Source organism: Bison bison, unplaced genomic scaffold (genome assembly GCF_000754665.1).
Source record: "Bison bison bison isolate TAMUID 2011002044 unplaced genomic scaffold, Bison_UMD1.0 scf7180017864334, whole genome shotgun sequence".
Lineage (NCBI taxonomy): Eukaryota > Metazoa > Chordata > Mammalia > Artiodactyla > Bovidae > Bison > Bison bison.
This window is the reverse complement of record NW_011494906.1, coordinates 902,539-925,216: the sequence shown is the minus strand read 5'-3', so window position 1 is coordinate 925,216 and position 22,678 is coordinate 902,539. Positions and strand designations below refer to the sequence as shown.

Sequence of the window (22,678 nt, the reverse complement as noted above, 5' to 3'; positions counted from 1 at the left end):
CCGGAGCAGTACCCGCAGCGCAGGGACGAGGCGGCCAGGACCAAAGAGTTGCTGCTGGCCACTCTGCAGGAAGCAGCGGCCACGCAAGAGAACGTCGCCTGGAGAAAGAACTGGATGAGTGGCGGCGGCGGCGGCGGGAGGTCAGCCTGAGACAGAACCTGCTCCCCTGGGCGCCGGGACTTATGCTGCAGCGCAGGCGCCCAAGCCGCCCTGACTCCTCCGTGGGCCGGCGGGGAGTCCAGACCCGGATGCCAAGCGCAGGCATCTCCGCGACTTCGGGAGCTGCCGCCGGGTGAGCGCGCTCTCTTCCACAGCTTGCAAGGACTACGTTTTAACGTCCACATCGCGGGCTGTGGCTAACTGAAGGAACCAATAAATCATGTTCCTCCATCCAGAGAGTGAGCCCTGCGGTTGGACGCCCATAAAAGCCAAGTGTTCTGCGGGTAGGTGCTGCGGCCTGGCTGGAGTGCGGCTGCCGGCTGCCACGCCCGCCCTATGTGAGGCTGAAGCCCAATAGGCAGAGCGACGACATTTTCAAAACACAAGTCAGATCTGTGGTTTGTGTGAGTGGATAACCAAATGATGTTCTTGAAATTATAAGTAGCCTGGAAACTCTTGTGCAATAAACACCCATAGAGGACACTTTGGTTTCCTGTCTTTCGAATGAGGTTGAAGAGGGGCTTCTAGCAATTAACATATGCCGTGATGCCTTCTGTGGCCTTAAGTTTTGGAGGCCACTGTGGTACTAGTAAAACGGAGTGTACTTTGAGACAGATCTTGTTTCAACTCCTGTATGTTACAGAACCTCTCTGAGCCTCGGTCCTCCTGTTCCGTGTGTGCTAAGTCACTTAAGTCCTGTCCGACTCTGCGACCCTATGGACTGTAGCCCGCCAGCTGTCCACAGGGTTCTCCAGACAAGAATACTGGAGTGAGTTGCCGTTTCCTTCTCTGGGGGATCCTCCCCACCCAGGAACCGAACCAGCGTCTCTTACATCTCCTGCATTGGCGCGGATGGGGGTGGGGGTGGGGGTGTTTTTTACCCCTAGGGCCACTTGGGAAGTCCTGATCATAAAGGTGACAATTATCTTGAGAGTTGTGGTCAGAAGGTGAACTTAGGAATGTAAGTGCCAGGCACAGGACAGCCTCTCACTAAATGCACTGGGGCTTTCCTCCCATAAGGCGTTCATTGCAGTGGTTTTCAGTCTGAATGTGGTCATAGAATCTATTGGAGATGCCACTGATGGGATGAGGTAAAGCTGTCAGTGGGGTAGCAGCCCCACAGCTAAGTCAATAAGTTCACTCTCCTTTTTATTTTTCCGACCTGTGGTTCCAAACTATTGCAACAGTGGGGGCGCAGGGGAGGCTGTTTTCATTAAAGCTGGAACACTACATAAAGCATAAAGCTTGGTAACACTGAGGTCTGTTCCCATGTACGAGCAGTGGTGCAGTTTTGTGCTTCTAGATTGTGAGGTCATAAACACATTTGTCATGTGTGATCTTTTAAATTTAGTTGTGGCCTCTTTCCTAGCCAGGGTATGAGAGGAAGGAGGCAGCTGCTTGAGGGAGCATGGAGATGAGGTGAGCAGCAACAGCAAGAGGGGCTAGAATGCAGGAGCTTGGCATTGGCAGTTCAGAGCCTGAGCCTGAAAGTCAAGCTCCCCAGGAGTGTGTTCAGGTTCTACTACTTGCTACCTGTGTCAGTTTGAACAAGTCATGTGCTTTCACGTCTGGTCTCTAAAATGGAATAATTGTACCCACTGCTAGATAATAGTGCTTTCATATCTCAGTTAATACACAGTACATATTAAGCACTCAATACTTTTTGTGAATGGCCACATTTTAAAAACTACTCTTTTAGTAGCTAGTAACTGGGGACTCGTTAGGTATCATGCACTGTGCTAAAGCATTACGTAACCCCCACAACCCCAAATAACAGGTACTATTATCCAGGTTTTACTAAAGAAGAAACTAGACTTAAGAAGTCAAGGCACATAGCTAGTAAAGATTTCAAGCTTAGGTACTGTCTTACTCATAGAGCAAAAAATGCTATCCCCACTTTTTTGCTGGGGCCACCCCACTTTAACCTCCTAGACAACTAATCAGATGTGGAGATTAGAAACAAGTCTCCCTTGGAAATTTAACATAAAGCATAGTGTCTATTCTGAAAGCCTTCCTTGTCTCTCCCAGCCATTCAGGAAGGAGTCAGGCACATACAGAACTCAGGAGAGTCTATTTATTAAGAAGGCAATGTCAGTGCTTTATCAAAGATGAAGAGAGGTCAAAGAGGGATGGTGGGATAAAGGCCTCTTAGCCGGGACATTTCTTGGCCACAATGAGGACAGCAGAAGGCACAAGTCCTGAAGATGGAAGAAAACAGATTTGAACCCAAAGATATCTGCTTCCCCCCACTGCCCCCCATTCTGCCCTCACACCATCTCTATACAAAGTCCCTTCTTTGCATCCCTTCTCCTCAAGCATCCGCTATCCCCCAAGTCCTGGTTTCAGATCCCACGTGTCATACCCAGCTCCTGCAGAGGCCGCTCCATGTCAGCCTCTGAGAAGGCCCGCCGGGGGAAGCCACTGAGCAACTGCACAGGGTCCTGGGCCCCGCCTAGCTCCTCCCCACGGTGGAGCTCCACGTATAGCCTCACAGCTGCCAGCTGTTCCCGTGCCCGGAATGTCTGGGTCAGTGAGGTCCCATCTGGCAGCCGGACCTAAAGGGCAAGAGAGAGATACAGTATTGTGAATATCGTAACTGAGTGAGGTGCGCAAGTAAGAAAAAGGAGCAAAGTTGGCTTCTCCTTCCACTTAGAGGGACTGGACCAGGATAATTACTATTGAAAGCACCTAATGAACAACCACTTAGAATGCGCTTTACTCAGCAATGAACAAAGAGACCCCTGGCTCCCTCACAATTTAACGAAAACATAATGCAAAATTATATAAAACATCTGGATAGATATCACACATCATGCAAACAGCTGCATAATCTAAATGAAAACACTATGAACGAGTAAAAAGGCAACTGCTGAATAAGAGAGAAGTATGGGTTTAAATAAGACTGGGACAAGTGAAATTTGATATCTTCCCTCAGAGCAGAGGAGGTAGGATTTCAAAAGTCATTTACAAAGAAGGGAGAGGTTTGGCAAAGGAAAAGTAACTGAAAAAAGCTCTGGGCTGGGCTCGGTTGGGTGCCCTGTAAGCCAACAAAGGGTCCCAGGAGCAAGACTGGAATCCGAATCAGTACCTGTATGCGACACTGGTCATACTCCCGCTTTGTGGGAGGCTCCCGGCTGGGAGAGGAGGGAACAGGGCCTGGCTCTGTTGCTGGTGGGGATGGCTGAGAACCCACGTTACCACCATACTAGAAGACAAAGTTCAATAATCAGGCACTAAGCCAATCCTCGCCCTCTGAAGCTAGAAAAGGGGATTTACTGGCCCCTCCACTAAACTATCCTGGATTTCCACCCAATTACCTACCTTCTTGGCTCTCTCTGCTTTGTCCCTTTCGATCTTTTCTCGGACTCTTTGTCTGGAATGCAGACAGGACACAAGAAGGTCAGACATTGACAAAGCAAATCTTGATTCCTTTGCCATGTCTTAGCCCAACACTCCCAGAATCCAGACCTGGCTTCTAACTCTTCAGCCTTTTCCCTCCTCCGCTCTTCAGCAGCCCGGCGCATCTCATCTTCCTGTAGCCTCTGTCGGGCAGCTGTCAACTCCTGCCCTTGTCTCCTGCGCTGCCGTTCCCGTTCCAATGCCTCCCGCTCCTCTCTTTCTTCACGCTCCCGCTGCTTTTGGGCCACCAGCTCCAACATCCTATGTTGCAGAAAGGAAACCATTCAAGAGACATGTATATAAATTGCGAAAGTGAGTTTATAACAAGGGACTCAGAAAACAAAACCCAGAAACACAGTCCCAAAACAGATACAAAAAAAAACAAAGAAGGAAAGGGCCAAGAAAAAACAACGTGGGAAGTGAGAGTTCTTTGACCAGATTTGTGTAGTGGGGAGAGGTGGAAAGTGACTCTCAGAAACATGAGCCTGTTCTTCCTACCTCTTCGTCTGTTCCTGTCTTTCCTCTTCAGTCAAAACAGGTTTGCCTTCTCCCACTGCAGACCCAGGTCCTACAAACAATCAATCAGTATTATTACCCTTTCATCCTCCTCCTCGGGCCCTCCTGAATAATCACACTGTTTTCCTCAGTCAGGACCTTTGGGGCCACCTTGCTCCGAGGGGGTGGGTTCCCGTCCCAGGACATGTCCAAGGGGGGTGGCTAATGGCTCATCCACATCGGGGTCGTCTTCGTGCTCCACCAACCTGGCAGGGAAAGTCAGGAGGGAGATTAACGTTCAGGCTGCCCTCCCAGCAGTTCCCCGTCCCCTGCCACCGGTCTGAGCGCTCACCAGTCCATCGCAGCCTCGATGCCCTGGTTCCCTGTGAGGGCCAGAGCCTTCTCCCTGAGGGCAGAAACACCGTGAATAGCGCCCACGAGCCATGGCGACGATCAGGCTGGGGCGTAGAGCCTGAGGCCACACTGGGGTAAAGGCCTGGGCAGGTGCGCGACCCCGCGGCCCTGGGTTAGGGGGCTCCCTTACGCGCGTCCCTTGGGGAAGCCCATCTCGATGAGACTCTCCAGAGCCGTCAGCTCCGCCATGACGCCGCCACCGCCGCTTCCGCGGGGACCTGGGGAAAGAGGGGAGCGAAGACGGCGAAGGGAGTCAGCGCGAGGCGCCTCCCACCAGCGCCCAACCTTGCCCGCGACCGCTCCAGCCGGGTGCTTGCTCACTCACCGGCTGCGGACCAGCCGCGGACACCTACGAGAAGAAAGCCTAGGCGAGACGGAAGTGCCCGAATCTGTTTGGGTCACGTGGGGGCGGGCGTGGACGGGTGCCGCCGAGTGCCAGAAACGCCGGCCTGGCGCTGCTGAGAGAACGCGAATGGGCGGTGCCTGGGAGTCGCATTCTAGGAGGCAGCCAACAGTCCCCTGCCCAAGTACGGGCGCCCGTTGGTGCTAGAGAAAAAGAACGATGCTGTCCTGAAACCCATGGGCGAATGAAGACAGCTCCCCAGATGGCCCCTAAGCACACCGCAAGCAGTGTTTATCAGGAGCCTTAGAAATGTATGCACCCTTTGACCTATTCATCCTCTCCGGAGAATTGAGCCATCCTCCGCTCGACTGCCACAAGGGATCTTTGCAAAACGTAATAACAGATCTTGTCATCACCTCCTCGGTTAAGACTTCTCCATGATACCTCAGTCACCTAAATGGCTTCCTCCTGCCGTCTCTTGTTAATTCTCCATCTATAAAGTGAGGATAACAATAGCACCAACCTTAGGTGTCTGGCAAGCTGCACCGGGTAAAGGTAGTTAGCACGGAGTTCATCTTTCACTGCTTGAGGGTAACTTGTGCAGATTGCAAAACAGACCCTTTCTTTCTTTGGGCAGCATGGCTTGTGGGATTTTAATTCCCGGACCAGAGATCAAATTTGCATTCCTGTGATGAAAGTGCCTCAGCTTAACTACTGAACCACGATAGAAGCTCCTGCGGTTTGCTTTCTAAAGAAAGCGTGCTTTGACCACCACATCTCTATCTCCCAGCACCACTATTTTCTCTATTAGCATTTGTCCCCCTGCTGTGTAGTCTTGTTGTTTACTTAGCTTTCCACTGCTACCTAGGCTGTTAGGTCGCCTAAGTTAAAACTCACTTTTATTTTCCTTATTTGTTTATTCGACCAAGCCATACAGGTTGTGAGATCTCAGTTCCCCACCAGGGAGCTAACCTGTGGCCCCTGAAGTGAAAGCACAGAGCCTTAACCACTGGACCACCAAGGAAGTCCCTAAAACTTATTTTTAAATGTTTATTAGAGGCAGACTAATATTTTAAAGTTATTAATATTGATAATAGATGCATAGAGAATTTTATATGGTTAATTAATATTTAATCATCCCAATAATTCTAATGAGTAGATACTATTAGTAGTCACGGGAAACAAACACAGAAAGGTGAGCTAATTTACCAAAGGTGACAGAGCTGACAAAGTAGGAGAGCTAGGATTCAAACCCATGCAGTGTGCGCTATCAAACAGCTAAGCTGTGCTGTCTCTCTGTAGTGGAGTCAAGAGCATCAGCTTTTGATGCAATTTGGGCTGAAATCCTGACTTGTAGCTTCAAAGTGTTTAGAACCTCAAGCTTGCTTCTCATTTGTGAAAAAGTGACACCATCTCTTGGAATGATTGTGATAGGAATTAAGTGAGACTGTATGTAAAGCATGTCTTCATGGTTTTTTGTTTTTGTATGTTTGGCTCTGCTGCACGAGGCATGTGGCATGTGGGATCTTAGTTCCCTGACCAGGGATCGAACCTGTGCTCCCTGTGGTGTAAGTGTAGGATCTTAATCCCTGGACTACTAGGGAAGTCTCTAAAGTGAGTCTTTAATAATAAGATAGTAGGTAAGAAAAACTATGAAAAAAATGAGGGAGTAGACCCTCATTATTTGTATATGACTTGTTGCAAAAGACCCTGATGCTAGGAAAGATTGAAAGCAGGAGGAGAAGGGGATGACAGAGGATGAGATGGTTGGATGGCATCACTGACTTGATGGACATGAGTTTGAGTCAGCTCCAGGAGTTAGTGATGGACAGGGAAGCCTGGCGTGCTGCAGTCCATGGGGTTGCAAAAAGTCGGACATGACTGAGCGACTGAAATGAACTGAACTGAACTGAAATGCTGAGGAAATACAGGAATCAAATGTACATAAAGAATTTGTGGCAATGTGGTGAGTATATTCTAGATAGCAAATATATTCTAAATTTATTCTAGAGTTCCAATAAGAGAAAAATGACTAGGGATTTCCTGGTGGTCCAATGGTTAAGACTCTGTGCTCCCAATGCAGGGGGCATGGGTGCGATCCGTGGTCAGGAACTAAAATGCCACATACTGCAGAACATGGCCCCCTAAAAAAAATAATATTTTTTTTTAAAAAGGATATCTTTTTTTTTTTTTTTAAGGATATCTTTTTTTGATGTTAGTTCTAGAAGGTCTTGTAGGTCTTCATGCTGCTGCTGCTGCTGCTAAGTCACTTCAGTCGTGTCCGACTCTGTGCGACCCCATAGATGGCAGCCCACCAGGCTCCCCGTCCCTGGGATTCTCCAGGCAGGAACACTGGAGTGGGTTGCCATTTCCTTCACCAATTCATGAAAGTGAAAAGTGAAAGTGAAGTCGCTCAGTCATATCGGACTCTTCACGACCCCATGGACTGCAGCCCACCAGGCTCCTCCACCCATGGGATTTTCCAGGCAAGAGTACTGGAGTGGGGTGCCTTTGCCTTCTCCGGTAGCTCTTCACAGAACCATTCAATTTCAGTTTCTTCGGCATTAGTGGTTAGGGCATAGATTTGGATTACTGTGATGTTGAATGGTTTGCCTTGGAAACAAACTGAGATCATTCTGTCATTTTTGAGATTGCACCCAGTACTGCATTTCAGATTCTTTTGTTGACTGTGAGGGCTATTCCATTTCTTCTAAAGGATCCTTGGCCACAGTAGTACATCTAATGGTCATCTGAATTATATCCGCTCATTTCCGTCTATGTTAGTTCACTGATTCCTAAAATGTTGATGTTCACTCTTGGCATCACCTACTTGACCATGTCCAATGTACCTTGATTCATGGACCTAACATTCCAGGTTCCTGTGCAATATTGTTCTCTACTGCATTGGACTTTACTTTCATGACCAGACACATCCACATCTGAGCGTTGTTTCTGCTTTTGCTCAACTCTCTTTCTGGAGCTATTTCTCCCCTCTTCTCCAGTAGCATATTGGACACCTACCAACCTGGGGGGCTCATCTTCCAGTGTCATATCTTTTTGTCTTTTCATAGTGTTCCTGGGGTTCTCGAGGAAAGAATATTGGAGTGGTTTGTCATTCCCATATCCTTTTCATCATAGGTTATTGGAATGCAAAAGTAAGAAGTCAAGAGATATTTGGAGGCACTTCCCTCGTGGTCCAGGGGCTGGGACTCCATGCATTCGATGCAAGGGGCCCAGGTTTGATCCCTGGTCAGGGAACTAGATCCCATATGCTACAACTAAGACCCAGCACAGCCAAATAAAATAAGTAAGTGTTTTTTGTTTTTTTAAAAAGAGAGAGATACCTGGAGTAACAGGCAAGTTTGGTCTTGGAGTACAAAATGAAGCAGGGCAAAAGCTAACAGAGTTTTGTCAAAAGAACACACTGGTCATAGCAAACACCCTCTTCCAACAACACAAGAGACAACTTTACACAGAATCATCACCAGATGTCAGACTGAAATCAGACTGATTATATTCTTTACAGTTGAAGATAGTGCAGCTCTATACAGTCAGCAAAAATAAGACTGGGAGCTGACCCTGGCTCAGATCATGAGCTCCTTATTGCAAAATTCGGGTTTAAATTGAAGGAAGTAGGGAAAACCACTAGACCATTCAGGTATGACTTAAGTCAAATCTCCTATGATACAATGGAGGTGACAAATAGATTCAAGGGATTAGATATGGTAGACAGAGTGCCTGAAGAACTATGGACATTGTACAGAAGGCAGTGATGAAGACCATCCCCAAGAAAAAGAAATGCGAAAAGCAAAATGGTTGTCTGAGGAGGCCTTACAAATACCTGAGAAAATAAGACAAGTGAAAGGCAGAGGAGAAAAGGGAAGATATATCCATCTGAATGCAGAGTTCCAGAGAATAGTGAGAGGAGATAAGAAAGCTTTCTTATGTGAACAGTGCAAAGTAATAGAGGAAAACAATAGAATGGGAAAGATTATAAATCTCTTCAAGAAAATTGGAGATACCAAGGCAACATTTCATGCAAGGATGGGCAAAATAAAGGACAGAAATGGTAAGGACTTAACAGAGGCAGAAGAGATTAAGAATGTATGCAAGAATACACAGAAGAACTATACAAAAAAGGTCTGAATGACCCAGATAAACATGATGGAGTGGTCACTCACCTAGATCCAAACATCCTAGAGTGTGAAGTCCAGCGGGCCTTAGGAAGATTACTATGAACAAAGCTAGTGAAGGTGACAGAATTCCAGCTGAGTTAAAATCCTAAAAGATGATGCTGTTAAAGTGCTGCACTCAATATGTTAACAAATTTGGGAAACTCAGAAGTGGCCACAGGACTGGAAAAGATCAGTTTTCATCCAATCCCAAAGAAAGGCAATGCCAAAGAATGTTAAAACTATTGTACAATTGTGCTCATTTCACATGCTAGCAAGATAATGCTGATTCTACAAGTGAGGCTTCAGCAGGTGAACTGAGAACTTCCAGATGTGCAAGTTGAATTTAGAAAAGGCAGAGGAACCAGTGATCAAACTGCCAACATCTGTTGGATCATAGAGAAATCAGGAGAATTCCAGAAAAACATCAACTTCCGAATCGTTGACTACACTAAATCCTTTGACTGTGTGGATCACAACAAACTGGAAAATTCTTCAAGAGATGGGAATACCAGACAAACTGTTGTCAAGAAGTAACAGTTAGAATTGGACATGGAAGAACAGATTGGTTCAAAATTGGAAAAGGAGTTTGTCAAGGCTGTGTACTGTTACCCTGCTTATTTAACATATGTAGAGTACTGTGCCATGCTTAGTCACTCGGTTGTGTCTGACTGCGATCCCATGGACTGTAGCCCGCCAGGCTCCTCTGTCCTTGGGGATTCTTCAAACAAGAATACCGGAGTGGGTTGCTGTGATGCCCTCCTCCAGGGGATCTTCCCAACCCAGGGACTGAACCCAGGTGTCCTGCATTCAAGGCGGATTCTTTACCATCAAGCCACCAGGGAACCCTGGCGCAGAGTACGTCATGCAAAATGCCAAGCTGGAATCAAGATTTCTGGGACAAATATCAACAACCTCAGATATGCATATGATACCACTCTAATGGCAGAAAGTGAAGAGGAACCAAAGAGCCTCTTGATCAGAGTGAAAGAGGAGAGTGAGAAACCTGGCTTAAAACTCAACATTCAAAAAACTAAGATCATGGCATTCAGTCCCATCACTTCATGGCAAATACATGGGGAAAAAGTGGAAACAGTGACATTTTATTTTCTTAGGCTCCAAAAATCACAGCAGACAGTGACTGCAGCCATGAAATTAAAACGTGCTCGCTCCTTGGAAGGAAAGTGATGACAAACCTAGATAGCGAGTGTATTAAAAAGGAGAGACTTTGCTGACAAAGGTCCGTATAGTCAAAGCTACGATTTTTCTAGTAGTCATGTATGAATGCGAGAGTTGGACAATAAAGAAGGCTGAGCTCCGAAGAATTGACCCTTTCGAACTGTGGTGCTGAAGATTCTTTAGAGTCCCTTGGACTGCAAGGAGATCAAACCAGTCAATCCTAAAGGAAATCAACCCTGAATATTCATTGGAAGGAGTGATGCTGAAGCTGAAGTTCCAATAGTTTGGCCACCTGATGCGAAGAGCCTACTCATTGGAAAAGACCCTGATGCTGGGAAAGATTGAGGGCAGAAAAAGGGGGCAACCGAAGATGAGATGGTTGCATGGCATCAACACAATGGACATGAGTTTGAGCAAACTCTAAAAGATAGCGAAGGACTGAGAAGCCTGGTGTGCTGCAGTCCATGGGGTCATAAAGAGTTGGACACGACATAGTGACTAAACAACAAAAAAAGAGAAGAATGACTAAATTGTATAGTACTACCTCTCTCACTTACTTCTGGGTAAGTACCCTGTGGAAATACCTAATCATGTGAGGATATGCCAACAAACAAGGATGTCCATAGCAAACACTGAAGACAAATGTTCTAACAAGGAGCCATGGGAAGTGTCAGTTAAGGAGCATCATCCAATGGAAAGTTAGGCCATTCACATAACCAAGAAGGCTGTGATTTACCAATGGCACATTGTCTATAATATATTGAATGAAATCAAGAATGTATTTCCATTGCTTAGGGAAAGATTTGCTCTGCTGCAGGTAATTACCTCTTGAGGAGAACTCTCCTTTTATCAAGTTTTGCTTGAAATATGTTATAATTTTTTAAAGATTTAAGAGCAGTAAAAGTGAGGAATAAACTCTGTAGCAACCTAGACTTTTCTACATCCAGCTAATTTAAAAATAAACTCAAGGGACTTCCCTGGTGGTCCCATGGCTAAGATTCTGCCTTCCCAGTGAATGGGCCTGGGTTTCTAAAAAAATTTTTTTTAAAATGTATGTACTTATTACTGACTGCTGTGGGTCCTTGCTGCTCCTCGCAGGCTTCTCTGGTTTCAGCGTGTGGTGGGGTGGGCTACTCTCTAGTTGTGGTGCTCTGGAGGATGTGGGATCTTACCAGGGATCGAACCCATGTCCCCTGCATGGCAGGTGGATTCTTATCCACTGTGCTGCCAGCTAAGTCCCAAGGACAGGGAATTGAAAAAGATCATGATAGCTATGTTTTGAAAGTGCAGTCACTCAGTCGGGTCTGACTCTTTGCGACCCCATGGGCTGTAGCTATACTCTAAAATAAAAAGTTTAAACAAAAAGGATCATGACACATGAAAAGGTCTTCCTTTTACATTTCCTTTAATGTTATACAACAAACACAGATAATACACAGTAAACACAAATGGGGGGAGGGAAAATCCTTTGTTATTAATATATTTTTATAAGCAAGCTTGTCCCAGACAGCCACTTGGACAACCCTCTTCTCCACCCCATGTCAGTCACTTAGTTCTACCCGACTTAAGACACAGCAGATTGTAACTCAGTGTGCATCCTTACTATCTAAGCAAAAGGCAGCAGGTGAGGTGTGGTCTCTAGCCCCAGACTCCCATTCCCACAGCAGCTGATTCTCAAAACCCCATGGGAAGCCACCACAGTGACAGGGCCCACACGTGGAACCTGGTTGTAGATTGATTTGTGAGGCCCACGAGCTAAGAACCATTTTTAAATTGTTACATGGTTATGTAAGTACCCACACAATATCTGTGATTTTATCCCCTGGAACCACAAAGCCTAAATTACTATCTGGTCCACTAAAAAAAGATCTTGTCAGCTTTCTCTACTCCTTCTAAACCTCAGCTTCGGAGCAGAGTGGAAAGTTTGGGGCATGAACCCACTCAGCAAGGGCCCAGTGCCCGGCCTTCTGTGCCAGCCTCAGTCTGGCCTTCGTGGGCTGTCGTCTCCCCCTGGGGAAGCCCGGGCAGCCTCAAAGCCCTGCGTGGCTGGGGCGGCCTCGGCGGGGGCAGCCCCAGCGCTGGCGTAGGCAGAAGTGCCAGACCAGGGCGGAGCAGCTGAGCAGGGCCAGCGCCGAGCCCACGCCCATGGCCGCGTGCAGCAGAGTGAGAGGCCGCGGCGGCACGGTCAGCCGGCCGCAGGGCCCTAAGTTGGGGCCATCGACGCTGTCGAGGCCCTCCGCCCCGGGCCCGGGAGCGCGGCTCTCTCCCGCGTCGTTGGCGGCCACCACGCAGACGACGTATGCGCCCCCAGGGTTCAGGCCCTTCAGCTCCGCTCGGCGGACCGTCGAGTTGAAGCTGGGCCCCTTCTGCGGACCCCCGCCGCCTTCCCAAAGCACCAGCCAGTACTGGTTGACCGGGGAGGAGGGGGCACACCAGTGCACCTCGGCGCGGCCCATATCGGCCTCCACGCGCACCTCCCCCAGGCGTGGCGGGTGCGGCGGCTGCAGGGCGCTGGAGAGGCCGGGGCACAGGCAGGCTGCCGGGCCGGCTCTCTGCAGCTCCTGGCAGGGCACCTGCAGGTGGCGGCAGTGGTCGTAGTCACAGGGGACGGCGGGTAACGGTGTCTCATCTAGCTCGTCTCCTTCCAAGTCTCCGGCCACCAAGGGCTGCGTTCCGGGAACCAGGGAGGTGACAGCAAGGAGCCACAGAAGGCAGGGAGAGTGCGGCATGGAATCTGGAAGGGAAGGTGAAAGGATAAAGGCTCTTCAGCCCCCAGACCCTGCAGGCCCCCCGTCCCTCAACAAAACCTGTAAGCAAAGGGAAACAGGACAGGGAACCGGGAGAACAAGCAAGAGGTGGGAACGACCCCGACCCACCCATGTGTCCGTCCAGCTTCTGAACAGCTTATGTGCTTGGTTTTGGGGAAAAGAATGAAATGTGGTCTGAGCCAACAGAGAGAGGTGCGATCAGCAACATGTGAAGCGCTGGAAATAGTTAATGAATAAACAGTGCTGGGGGGAGCTGGGGAGGAGAAGAGGAGGAAATGATTTACACCGCCTGGGTAAGGAAGGTGGAATGGTTACCAGCTGCCACCCAGAGCAACCAGCTAGTCAGCGACACATGCACAAAGCCAGAAAGGAGACGGAAGTTAGAACGGAGAAGAGAGAAACACAGAGGCCCTGGAGCCCTCCCTCCCCACCTGTCGAAGGCCTGGTCCTTCCCTGCCCTCCACACTTCTATCTCACAGGCACCCCCTTACCAGCAGGTAGGCCTTGATGCGGCGAGTAGCAGGCTGGGGCTCCTAAGAGGTCCCCCGGAACACAGGCTGTGCGGTCACGTTCTGTCAGTGTCTTCAATTTCAATTCTGTTTTGGCCCAAAGCTTTTATACCCCTTGACTGTGATGTCACCACCTGGCCCCCCTTCCCCTGCTCCCCTCCCTGGTGAGTGCCAAGAAGAGGGCTGGTCCCTTCAGAAGGCCTGAGTCACGGGGCCAAGGGTGGGGGAGCCACATGCAGCGGTTTCAGCTGGAGGTCGGGATGCCTGGGTTCTGAAAGAGCAGTGGAATGTGGAAAGCAGCCAGGGGCTGAGAATCCAAAGGCTGAAGTCATGTGAAGGGGTGAGGAGAGGAGCGAAAGGGACGGGGCCACCTGGCTGGTATCAGAAAGGAAAACAGCTATGGACAGCATGAGGCCTGGGCCACAAAATGCTGTTTCAGTAAAAAAATCATACCACATCCATGGCAGTCATTTCCTGTCTTCTGCCTCCCCACGGATTGAGAAAGGGAGGGGTGCGGAGGCCAGAATGATGTATCCCAGCTTTGCAGCCCCACCCTATGCTATCCCCCTCCCCAGAGGGAGAGGACCGAGTGGGCAGGTTTTCACTCCCTGGACTTCCAGGCTGATGAATGAAAACAGCTGTGCCTAAAATAGTCCAGGGCCTGGAGGTCTTCTGCATCTGTGGCCCCTGACAAGAAAACTTCCTCCAGTCCGGGCGGGGAATGCCTAGGGAATACCAGGTTTTTAAATGACCCTGAATCCACTTCAGAGTCAGGGAAGCAGCTGGCACGAAAATAGTTTATTATTGGGGGAGCCCCAGAGAGAGAAAGGGAGCAGGTGGGAAAGGGCCAGAATGTGGGGACTCGGCCCTACTCGCTTCAGGAGCTGGAGCAGATGGGGCGCTGTCGGACAGAGCCCGCAGAGGGCTCCGAGCTGCCCACGGTCTCTGGGGCAGGGGCAGAGCCAGAGGCAGCCAGGTTGGCCTCCGTCAGCAGAGCTGCATCTTCCCAGGAGCCTGAACCTGGGCCAGGGGAGAGAAAACCAAATTCTAAAGGGGAAATTCCAGACCAGGGGTCCCTGCCCCGCCCAAGGTAGCCTCCGCCCTGCCCACATGCCCCCTGGGGTCCTGCCGCACAGGGTCCCTCACCATCACTGGCCTCGGGCTCCAGCTCCTCCTCGCCACTCAGGGGCTGTTGATCTGTTTTCTCCTCCTCGGACAGCTGGCCTTCTGCAGCCCCAGGGGGGAAGGCAGAGGTTAGTCTGGAAGAGGCTGAAGGGGAGGACTGAGGAGGAGTCAGGAAGGGGGTCGGGCAGCTGCACTGTACCTGTCCCAGAGGGATCCGCATGGCTCTCACCGTCCTCTGTAACAGGTGACAGCTGGGGGGACTCCTCCTGGCCTTGGGGCCCTGTGCCTCCAAAGTGGGTAGAGGACAGGGCAGGACTAGGGTGGCTGTGCCTGGATGGCAGTGCCAACTTCACCCCAATCCACCTTTCTCTTGACCTTTAGCTTAGTAGGTGAGCACCTAAAGCCTCATTCTGGATGGCACAGGAGCCCCCCCTCACCCAGCCCCCAGCTATCACCTCTACCTGGCTGATGGGCAGAGATCTTTCGCTGGATGTCCTTGCGGGAACGTTTTCGGTTTCGGATGTTTACCTGTGGAGGGGAAACTCCTGAGCAGCAAGGACTGCCTTCCCTCACCAGAGTGATTGGGCCCTTCCACCCCAGCGCCCAACACGCCCCGGCCCACTCCCCAAAGAAGAACCATGAAGGGGAGAGGAAGGGGTCCTTTGAGACCTGCAAAGAGAGGCGCTGTCGGGGCCAGATGCCCCCCCACACCCACTGCATGTAGCTGAAGAGCACAATGACGCTGAGGAAGGTGAAGTTGCTGGCAACACCAACGAAGGCGCAGGTCATCGGGAAGTTGTACAGCAGGTACCTGAGGCAGGGAGTAGGCAGGAGGGAAGTAGCAGCTACCAGGGAGTGCCAGCCTTCTCATTTCCCAGAAGTAATTTCTAGGGCAATTCACCAGAGCTTGGCAAGAGCTGGTCTCCACCCTCTGCCTCCCACCCACTGAGCCAGTGGTTCAAGAGAACATTTCTCCACTCTGACTGCACATGATCTCCCCCTGGGGTGCTTTCAGAAAGTCTGATGGCTGGGGACTTCCCTATCTAAGGTCCAATGGCTAATACTCCACTCCCAAAGCAGGGGGCCTGGGTTCGATCCCTGGTCAGGGAACAAGATCCCACAAGCTGCAACTGAAAGCTGCCACAGCCAAATAAATAAATGCTAAAAAAAAGTCTGGCAGCCAAATATGACCGTAACAAATCCTAGTCTTGAGGGTGGGGCCCAGGCATCGGTATTTTTCTAAAAGTTCCCCAGGCTCCTGATATGTGATGTGCAGCCAGGGCTGAGAACCTGTAGCCCAGGTAAAATCCGTCACCTCTGCTTAGGACCCTCTTAAGGACAACCCCAGGAGAGCTGCCCAGCCCACGTGGGCACTGCCTCACCTGAGCCCAGTGAAGTGGGCGTGGATGCGGAGGTAGGCTCCGTACATCTGGATGCGCTTGCTGTGGATCTCGATAATGGCTCCGGTGGTCGGCACGTACTGCGGGCAGGGGGGCGGTGGCGGCGGCACATCAGGCCAGGACCCTGCTGTCACTCGTACCAGCCCAGTCTGAGGCCTGCTTCCAGCCTCCACCGTGGTCCCTCCTGCCCAAGCCCGGAAGCTCCTCAGGTAAAATCCTGGGCTTGTGGGGAGGGCTGTCTCCTGTCCTCCTCCTCTCCTCTCCTTACCGAGTTCTCTCTGTATTCTGGGTATAGCTCCACCTCCAAGAGCTGCTTCTGCTCCGCAAAGCCAAACAGCAGGAGGCTCGAGAAGACCAGCGTGTCGAGCATCTGGAGCAGGCTTGAGCGGTAATGTAGCATCACCTGACAGGGCCAGGGAAGAGAGGCTGGGGACGGGCGCTCACCCTCAAAACCACCCCTGAGCAGGGTATGAAGGCGGCTTCTTCCTGAGGTCCCCTAGTCCCTTTCACTTCCGACCACGCCCCAAGTCTTGACCCCCTCATTGCAAAAGTTTGAAGGCATCCCTGCCCTGCCCTTCCCAACCATGTCTCTATTCCAATACAACAAAGTCTCCTCTTCTAAGAAAGCCTCCCAGGTGAAGCCCCACACCATCTGTCATCTACCTTTCCCCAGAATGGTTCTATAACCTAGACCAGTGTACCATCTATTCTGGTACACTGGAACCAGTACACGTGCCAGTGTACCATCTGAGGCTTTCTTCTCCCACGTGGACATTCAGGAATTTGCTTCACGAGACGGTTCTGTTGACAATTAAGAACGGAGTCTGGTCTGTCTGGCTCCAAAAAAGCCCGTTTTCAGGGCGGCTCCACTCAAAGATGGATGTGCTCATCGGATGTCTGGCGGCAGGAGGAGGTGCTTATCTGGTAAACTGACACCTCTTGCTATGTATGGTGTGTCTGTATCTCAGACCTCAGAATGTTTTCTCCTGAAGCCCCACCCAGATACTCGGACATCTGTTATTCTCCACAACCTCCTGGACAGGCCACTGACACTCACGGAGCGTGAAGAGGTGGAGATGATTCGGCCGCCTCTGGTGTAGCATGAGATGGTGACCAAGAACATGCCCAAATCTTGATTCACAGGAGACTCTGGCAGCTCAAGTTCTAAGGTAACGCGGTACGGCTGTCCATACATCAGTACCTGCCCAAGGTGGACGGCATCTCTTTCAAAAAAATTTTTTAATTGCACTGTCCCTGTCCCACCTCCCAGCTACCCTTCCAAATACGATTCCCTCCGCTATCAAAACAGGCCTCTCAAATCTCCCTCTTCCCAAGAACCTGCTGCCCCCTTCTGGTAGCTGGATCCCTCCCACTTCTGAGGTCCTCAGTATCTACACTCCTGAATCACTCTGTTCGAGAAAAGTTGTGTCACATTTCTTTTCCAAAAATGAACCGTCATGTTGCTAACTGGGCCATCTGTGACTCAGGCCTCTTTGTCCCCATGAGGCCATCCCCTCGGGCCCAGCCTGCCTTCACTTACATTACTAATTAGCAGAGTGCCAGAAGCACTCACCATTTCCCTAGCCAGCTCTCCCACAGTAACTCTGTCCTTCTGGGTCCCTTACCTTGGTCCTGTTGGTAGAACCCTGAGACAGAGTGGGAAGGCATCTTCACTGGTATTAACCTCAAAAGATTAAAGACTGGCCACCAAACATACCCTAGTTATTCCTGACCATTCCTATACTCCTCTAACCCTATATTCGACTATGCTTATCCTGTGCATGACCCCCTCAGGGTGATCCACAAGGATTCCAGGGGTGATGGTAAAGCTTTTGGTTTTAACCAAAGAGGGAATGGATTAAAAGAAAAAAAATTTTTTTTTAAAAAGAGTATCCTAAGCCTAATAGTGAGGGCTTCCCTGATGGATCAGATGGTAAAGAATCTGCCAACCGAGGTTCGATCCCTGGGTTGGGAAGATCCCCTGGAGAAGGGCATGGCAACCCACTCCAGTATTTGTGCCTGAAGAATCCCAAGGACAGAGAAACCTGGTGGGCTACAGTCTACAGGGTTCCACAGGGTTGGACAAGACTGAAGTAACTTAGCACAAATGCACACAACCTTAATAGTGAAACATCTAGACTTATTGCTATGAAGGTACTTTGAGCATTTTATCCCTAGAGTAACAGGTGAAAATCCACTGATCAAAATCTTTCTTTATATACATTCTTATTTTCAGTCTGAATTATTTTTTAGCTTTTTGTTGTTCGTTTCTTTGACCACACTGTGAAGCATATGGGATCTTAGTTCCCTGACCAGGGATTGAACCTGCACCCCTTGCATTGGAAGTGCAGAGTCTTAACCCCTAAACCACCAGGGAAGTCCCTTCAGTCTGAATTGTCTTGAAAAAAATGGATCCCATGAGAGTCCTATCCCCATGTAGAGGTCAGGTGAATCTAAGCTGGTTGCTTCACTAAATTCTTTGAAACATTGAAACAGGTAGTTCTCTGGGTGAGCAGGAAGGACATGGGGAGTGACTGCCAGGTAGTGGGTATGAGTTTTTTTTCTGGGGTGATGAAAATGTCCTCAAATTGATTATGGTGATGGTTGCTCAGCTCTGAATATATTAAAAATGACTGAACTGTACATTTTGAATGGGTGACTTGTATACTACTCAAATTATATAGCAATAAAGATTTTTATGTATTTATTTAGAGTTGGCATCACCAAATCAATGGACATGAGTCTGAGTAAACTCCAGGAGTTGGTGATGGACAGGGAGGCCTGGCATGCAGCAGTCCATGGGGTTGCAGAGTTGGACATGACTGAGCGACTGAACTGAATTGATATATATATATATATTTTTTTTTTTCTTTTTAAGCCAGTAATTATGTCATCTCCTCCAAGGGTATCCAAAAATCGCTAATACCAGAATCTTGTGAAGGACTTCTGCTTTTACTCACATTTGTCTGCCTGACAGAAAACTCTCCTCCATTCCCACTTTGAGCCTCACCATCACCACAGTCTCCAGAAGACCTAATTCTTCACAAATTCTTCTGAAATGCAGGAACTGCATCTTTGCTACTTAATGCAATGTAGAGATTTCCGTCAATCCTGTCAGCTCTTTGAAGCAGGACAAAATCTACTTCTAAACAAGCTGTTACCCACAAAATAGACCCATTATTTCACTCACTCATTCAAAAATGTTCACCAGAAATCAATGAAATGATCAACCTGCTTTACTTATTGGGGAACTTGGGCCTCACCCTTCATCCTTCCATTCCTTCCTCATCCAGCAGCCTGGTACCCGATGGTTTTAGGCTCCCTGGGTCACCAACCATTATGATCTACAACAGGAAGCCACATAACAGCATGCACCATCCCAGGTGTAGATGTACGGTGGCCTTGTTTCTACTCCCCTCTCAATATATTCCATTTATTACTTTATTGAGCCACAAAAACAGATTGAACCAATGTTTTCACAGAATATTCTATAGTACTCTCCACATTACTTTCCTGAGTAGCAGAACTAAACAGATAATCCTCTGTCTCACAAGGCCCAACACTCCACGCCACTACTTTCTTTTTTGACCATGCTGTGCAACTTGCAGGATCTTAGTTCCTGAACCAGAATTGAACCAGGACCCTCGGCAGTGAAAGTGCGGAGTCCTAACCACTGGACTGCCAGGAAATTCTCCACTTCACCACTTTGAAATCCCCATTTGGGATCCACTCATCCCACCTGGTAAGTTTTCTGGATAGTGGTACTCTGGTGGTCCACTGGAAGATATCACAAGATACACAGTCTTCCGGGTTATTTGCATTGTCAACCCCAAGGGGTCCAAAACTCTATAGCTTACATTCCTCCCTTCAGAATGACCATTTATTCTATCCTCCATATTTTCTATCTTCAGGTCAGTATCCTCCTGAGTACAATTTTTCAAAAATCATTTTCAAATGATTTTTAAACTTTTAGTCTGCCCATTGATAATTTCTCATTATGCTGCTGACAAGTCAAAATCCTCTGGTGACCAGAAACACTGTTGATCCTCCAAAGTCCTTCTGAAGTGTTCTGGGATCCTACCCTTTTGCAGAGCTTCCACCAACTTGCCTAATAAAGGATGCATTCCCACTTTGCATTTCTCAGGGCTTTCAGGTTTATTAAAGATATACTGGCATTTGGCCAGTCCTCTGGCACAGTACCCTTTGTAATGGAAGGTTACGTATATCTCTCAGTTGTGTCATAATTAATAACATACTTTCAAAACTCTTGGGTGGATTCTATCCTAGTTCAGTGAGATAGCTGGTTTCTTTAAGTTCATTTAGATCTAAAACACCCCTTATCTAGTAGATATGTCCTGGCTGAAACAATTTAAGGAGGAAAGAATAACCCATTCAATTCATTTGGACTTCAGTTTTTCTTTAACCTCCCTTTCCTTGAAAGCTTTCCTTTCAGTCTCTCTTACTCAGTCCCTGGTACCTAGGTCTTTCCCAAGTGTTCTTGTTTCAAGTCATCAAAGCACTAATGAAACCTCTGTTCAGCTCCCATACTCACCCGATCACGTCCACCCTTAGCCAGTGTGACATTGGCAACAGGGAAGGAGCAGAGTAAGGAGGTGGAGGATTCGCAGTCCGTCCTAAATGAGAATGAGGATGATATTCTGCTAAGTTATAGTCTGTCTTACTTATCCACACAGCTCCTGGGCCCTTGGGACTCCCTTTCCCGTCCCCCATCCTTTCTTCCAGAACAGGCATCCTTCTCTGTTACAGAGAGACGGAGAAGAAGTGCAGCCAGGAGATTCAAGACACTAGAATGAGTCTTTTAAATTCTCTTCTTGCTACTTGTGTTTATTTCTTCTCATTAAGGTAGACATTCTTAAATGGGAACCTATGGACACTTAGTTGAATAGTTTCAGACTTAAGTGTTTCTAAAGACTTACTTGGGAAGCTGATAAAAATGCAGATTCCTAAAAAAATAAAACAGATTCCTGGGTACCACCTCTCTAGATTCTGATTCCAGAGTTCTGATCTGGGCCCTAGTTCAAGAAAATTCCTCCAAAGGGACCCACAGATGATCTTTACTCTTGAACCCTTTACTCACAAACCCTTCCAATTGTAGGCAAAATTGCACATGGGCATGTATCAGTAAGTAGGTTCTTATGACAGGAAGGGCCATAGCTTTCATAAGATCCATGCCTCCTAAAAATTTAAGCAGCTGTGCCTTAGAAATTATGGCTCATGACCAGGGATTCAGGACATGGAAAGAAAAAAAAACAACAACTTTGGACCATTGTTAATAGCAACTCTTGATTGGTCCTGTAGTCATTTTTAAAAGAAGGGGAGAAAATTTGGCAGGATCTGTAAAATGGGAAGGAACTGAGGACTCAGACAAGTAGGACTCTCGGAGTTTATGAACCCAGACACCTTGTTGTTTTCATAAGCTCTGTTGCAGCAGACAAATAGGAGTGGGAAGAAGTAATGTGAAAGGCAAATACCGCTTTCCTCATATCTTCTTTACTGAAGGCCAGATTAGTTCTGAGATGACTTGAGAGGTTGGGTTAGCTCAAAAGTCTACAGTAGCCCTGAGAGAGGTCTGATCCAGCCTAAATTGAACTGACCCTCATAGTGACAGTCTAGGAGAGGGCTTTTTTTGTTTTTTTTAAACCAGATTTCAGTTAACCAGAGACAGGACTAGGACCCTAGAGCCCTACCAGCCCAGACCTGCCCCAACCTTGGGCTATAAATCAATACAAGTGCACTAGGCTCAAGTGTCCTCGTCTGTAAGTAAGAGGGTTGTCCTCAACAAGTGCCAACGGTGCTCGCAGCAATTCTCTCACAGGATTCCTCTACTTTGATAGAAGACCCTTCTCACCTGTAGTGGAAATGCACGGGGCTGAGGTGGCTGACTGTCGGCATATAGGAATAGTAGAAGGAGCCATAGAGGAAGACAGACACCCAGAGCAGGAGGAGGATGGTACAGAAGAACACTCCAAACTGCAGTAGCAGCTTGCGGGCACGGCCTGCCATGACGTGGCCCATCTCCTGGGCCCACAGTAAGGCAGGTACTGGTGGGTCATTGACCATGACGGGGAGTGCAGGGGGTCTGGCCCCGGGTTCAGGCTTTGGGTTCCTAGGTGCTTTGCCACCTGGACGCCACTCCTGGCCATGGGACGAAGCAGCTGGTGGTTCCTGGAAAAAGACCGAGAAGGGGAAAGAATGGCTCGTTTCACGCGGGAGGTGAAGACAAAAAGGACACACTGACCAGAAAGGCTTTGAGGAACCAGAGACAGCAAGACATAGCAAAGCCTTTGTTTTATATGGCTTTTCTCCAACTGATTGTGTTTCTCAGCCAATTATCCCTTCCCTTCCTCCACCGAGCTTTCTCACCACCCCCCTGTGCTAGAGTTCCTCAGCTGAACCCATCCTCGGGTCACCTGATTCTAGGACAGGCCACTTTGATGGTCATTCATAGAAACATATTACATACAGAGGATGAACGCCTTAAAATTCTTCTAAGGCGGACTTATGCACACGATTCCACACTGCGAGGTGGCTGCACGGAGAGTTCGCGACCTGCCTAAGGTCGCACAGCTGGACTCAAAGCCAGCAACGTCACCGCAGCCACTATTGCTTCCCAAGTTGCTTCTCTCCTCCTGGAGCTGCGCTCGCTCCCAGACAAGACCGCGCCAGGCAGGGTGTCCTGCGGCCAACGGCCGCT

At 48.9% G+C, this 22,678-nt stretch overlaps 4 protein-coding genes across 14 annotated transcripts in view; 1 reads left to right on the top strand and 3 right to left on the bottom strand.

Moving 5' to 3' along the window:
* The window catches only part of LOC104998686 (UPF0723 protein C11orf83 homolog), a 1,392-nt gene extending 750 nt beyond the window's left edge, over positions 1–642 (top strand). The window contains exon 2 of the mRNA XM_010854009.1: positions 1–642. This exon is cut by the window's left edge and continues 6 nt beyond it. Within this exon, the coding sequence (XP_010852311.1) occupies positions 1–150 (150 nt within the window). The 3' untranslated portion in view covers positions 151–642.
* Positions 643–2,219: 1,577 nt separating this feature from the next.
* UBXN1 (UBX domain protein 1) lies at positions 2,220–4,877 on the bottom strand. Of its 2 annotated transcripts, none has more exons than XM_010854007.1 (10): positions 4,793–4,877; positions 4,598–4,685; positions 4,406–4,459; positions 4,213–4,319; positions 4,057–4,126; positions 3,628–3,819; positions 3,481–3,532; positions 3,248–3,364; positions 2,522–2,714; positions 2,220–2,357 (listed from the first exon to the last, which is right to left on the bottom strand). In XM_010854007.1, the coding sequence occupies exons 2-10, from the start codon at positions 4,654–4,656 to the stop codon at positions 2,308–2,310; spliced, it is 894 nt and encodes a 297-aa protein (XP_010852309.1). In that variant the 5' UTR covers positions 4,657–4,685; positions 4,793–4,877; the 3' UTR covers positions 2,220–2,307. The 2 variants fall into 2 exon arrangements, with proteins under 2 accessions (XP_010852309.1, XP_010852310.1); XM_010854008.1 differs by having other exon boundaries at positions 4,225–4,319; positions 4,793–4,874.
* A 6,672-nt stretch (positions 4,878–11,549) lies between these two features.
* LRRN4CL (LRRN4 C-terminal like) lies at positions 11,550–14,201 on the bottom strand. 2 transcript variants are annotated; one of them, XM_010853994.1, is made up of 2 exons: positions 13,421–14,201; positions 11,550–12,895 (listed from the first exon to the last, which is right to left on the bottom strand). In XM_010853994.1, exon 2 carries the CDS (start codon positions 12,888–12,890, stop codon positions 12,192–12,194), a length of 699 nt encoding a protein of 232 aa, XP_010852296.1. In that variant the 5' UTR covers positions 12,891–12,895; positions 13,421–14,201; the 3' UTR covers positions 11,550–12,191. The 2 variants fall into 2 exon arrangements, with proteins under 2 accessions (XP_010852296.1, XP_010852295.1); XM_010853993.1 differs by lacking the exon at positions 13,421–14,201 and adding an exon at positions 13,038–13,414.
* Positions 13,696–22,678, bottom strand: part of BSCL2 (Berardinelli-Seip congenital lipodystrophy 2 (seipin)) — a 13,229-nt gene continuing 4,246 nt past the window's right edge. For 6 of the 9 annotated variants that reach the window (XM_010853997.1, XM_010853999.1, XM_010853998.1 and 3 more), the window contains 10 exons: positions 21,833–22,149; positions 20,516–20,597; positions 17,021–17,164; positions 16,232–16,366; positions 15,946–16,043; positions 15,233–15,374; positions 15,025–15,091; positions 14,763–14,852; positions 14,585–14,665; positions 13,696–14,458 (listed from right to left, as the gene is read on the bottom strand). In XM_010853997.1, coding sequence (XP_010852299.1) covers positions 14,316–14,458; positions 14,585–14,665; positions 14,763–14,852; positions 15,025–15,091; positions 15,233–15,374; positions 15,946–16,043; positions 16,232–16,366; positions 17,021–17,164; positions 20,516–20,597; positions 21,833–22,149 — 1,299 coding nt within the window. In that variant the 3' untranslated portion in view covers positions 13,696–14,315. Of the gene's footprint in view, positions 14,459–14,584; positions 14,666–14,762; positions 14,853–15,024; positions 15,092–15,232; positions 15,375–15,945; positions 16,044–16,231; positions 16,367–17,020; positions 17,165–20,515; positions 20,598–21,832; positions 22,150–22,447; positions 22,626–22,678 lie in introns of those variants that run through there. The other 3 variants (XM_010854004.1, XM_010854002.1, XM_010854000.1) reach the window with 3 other exon arrangements.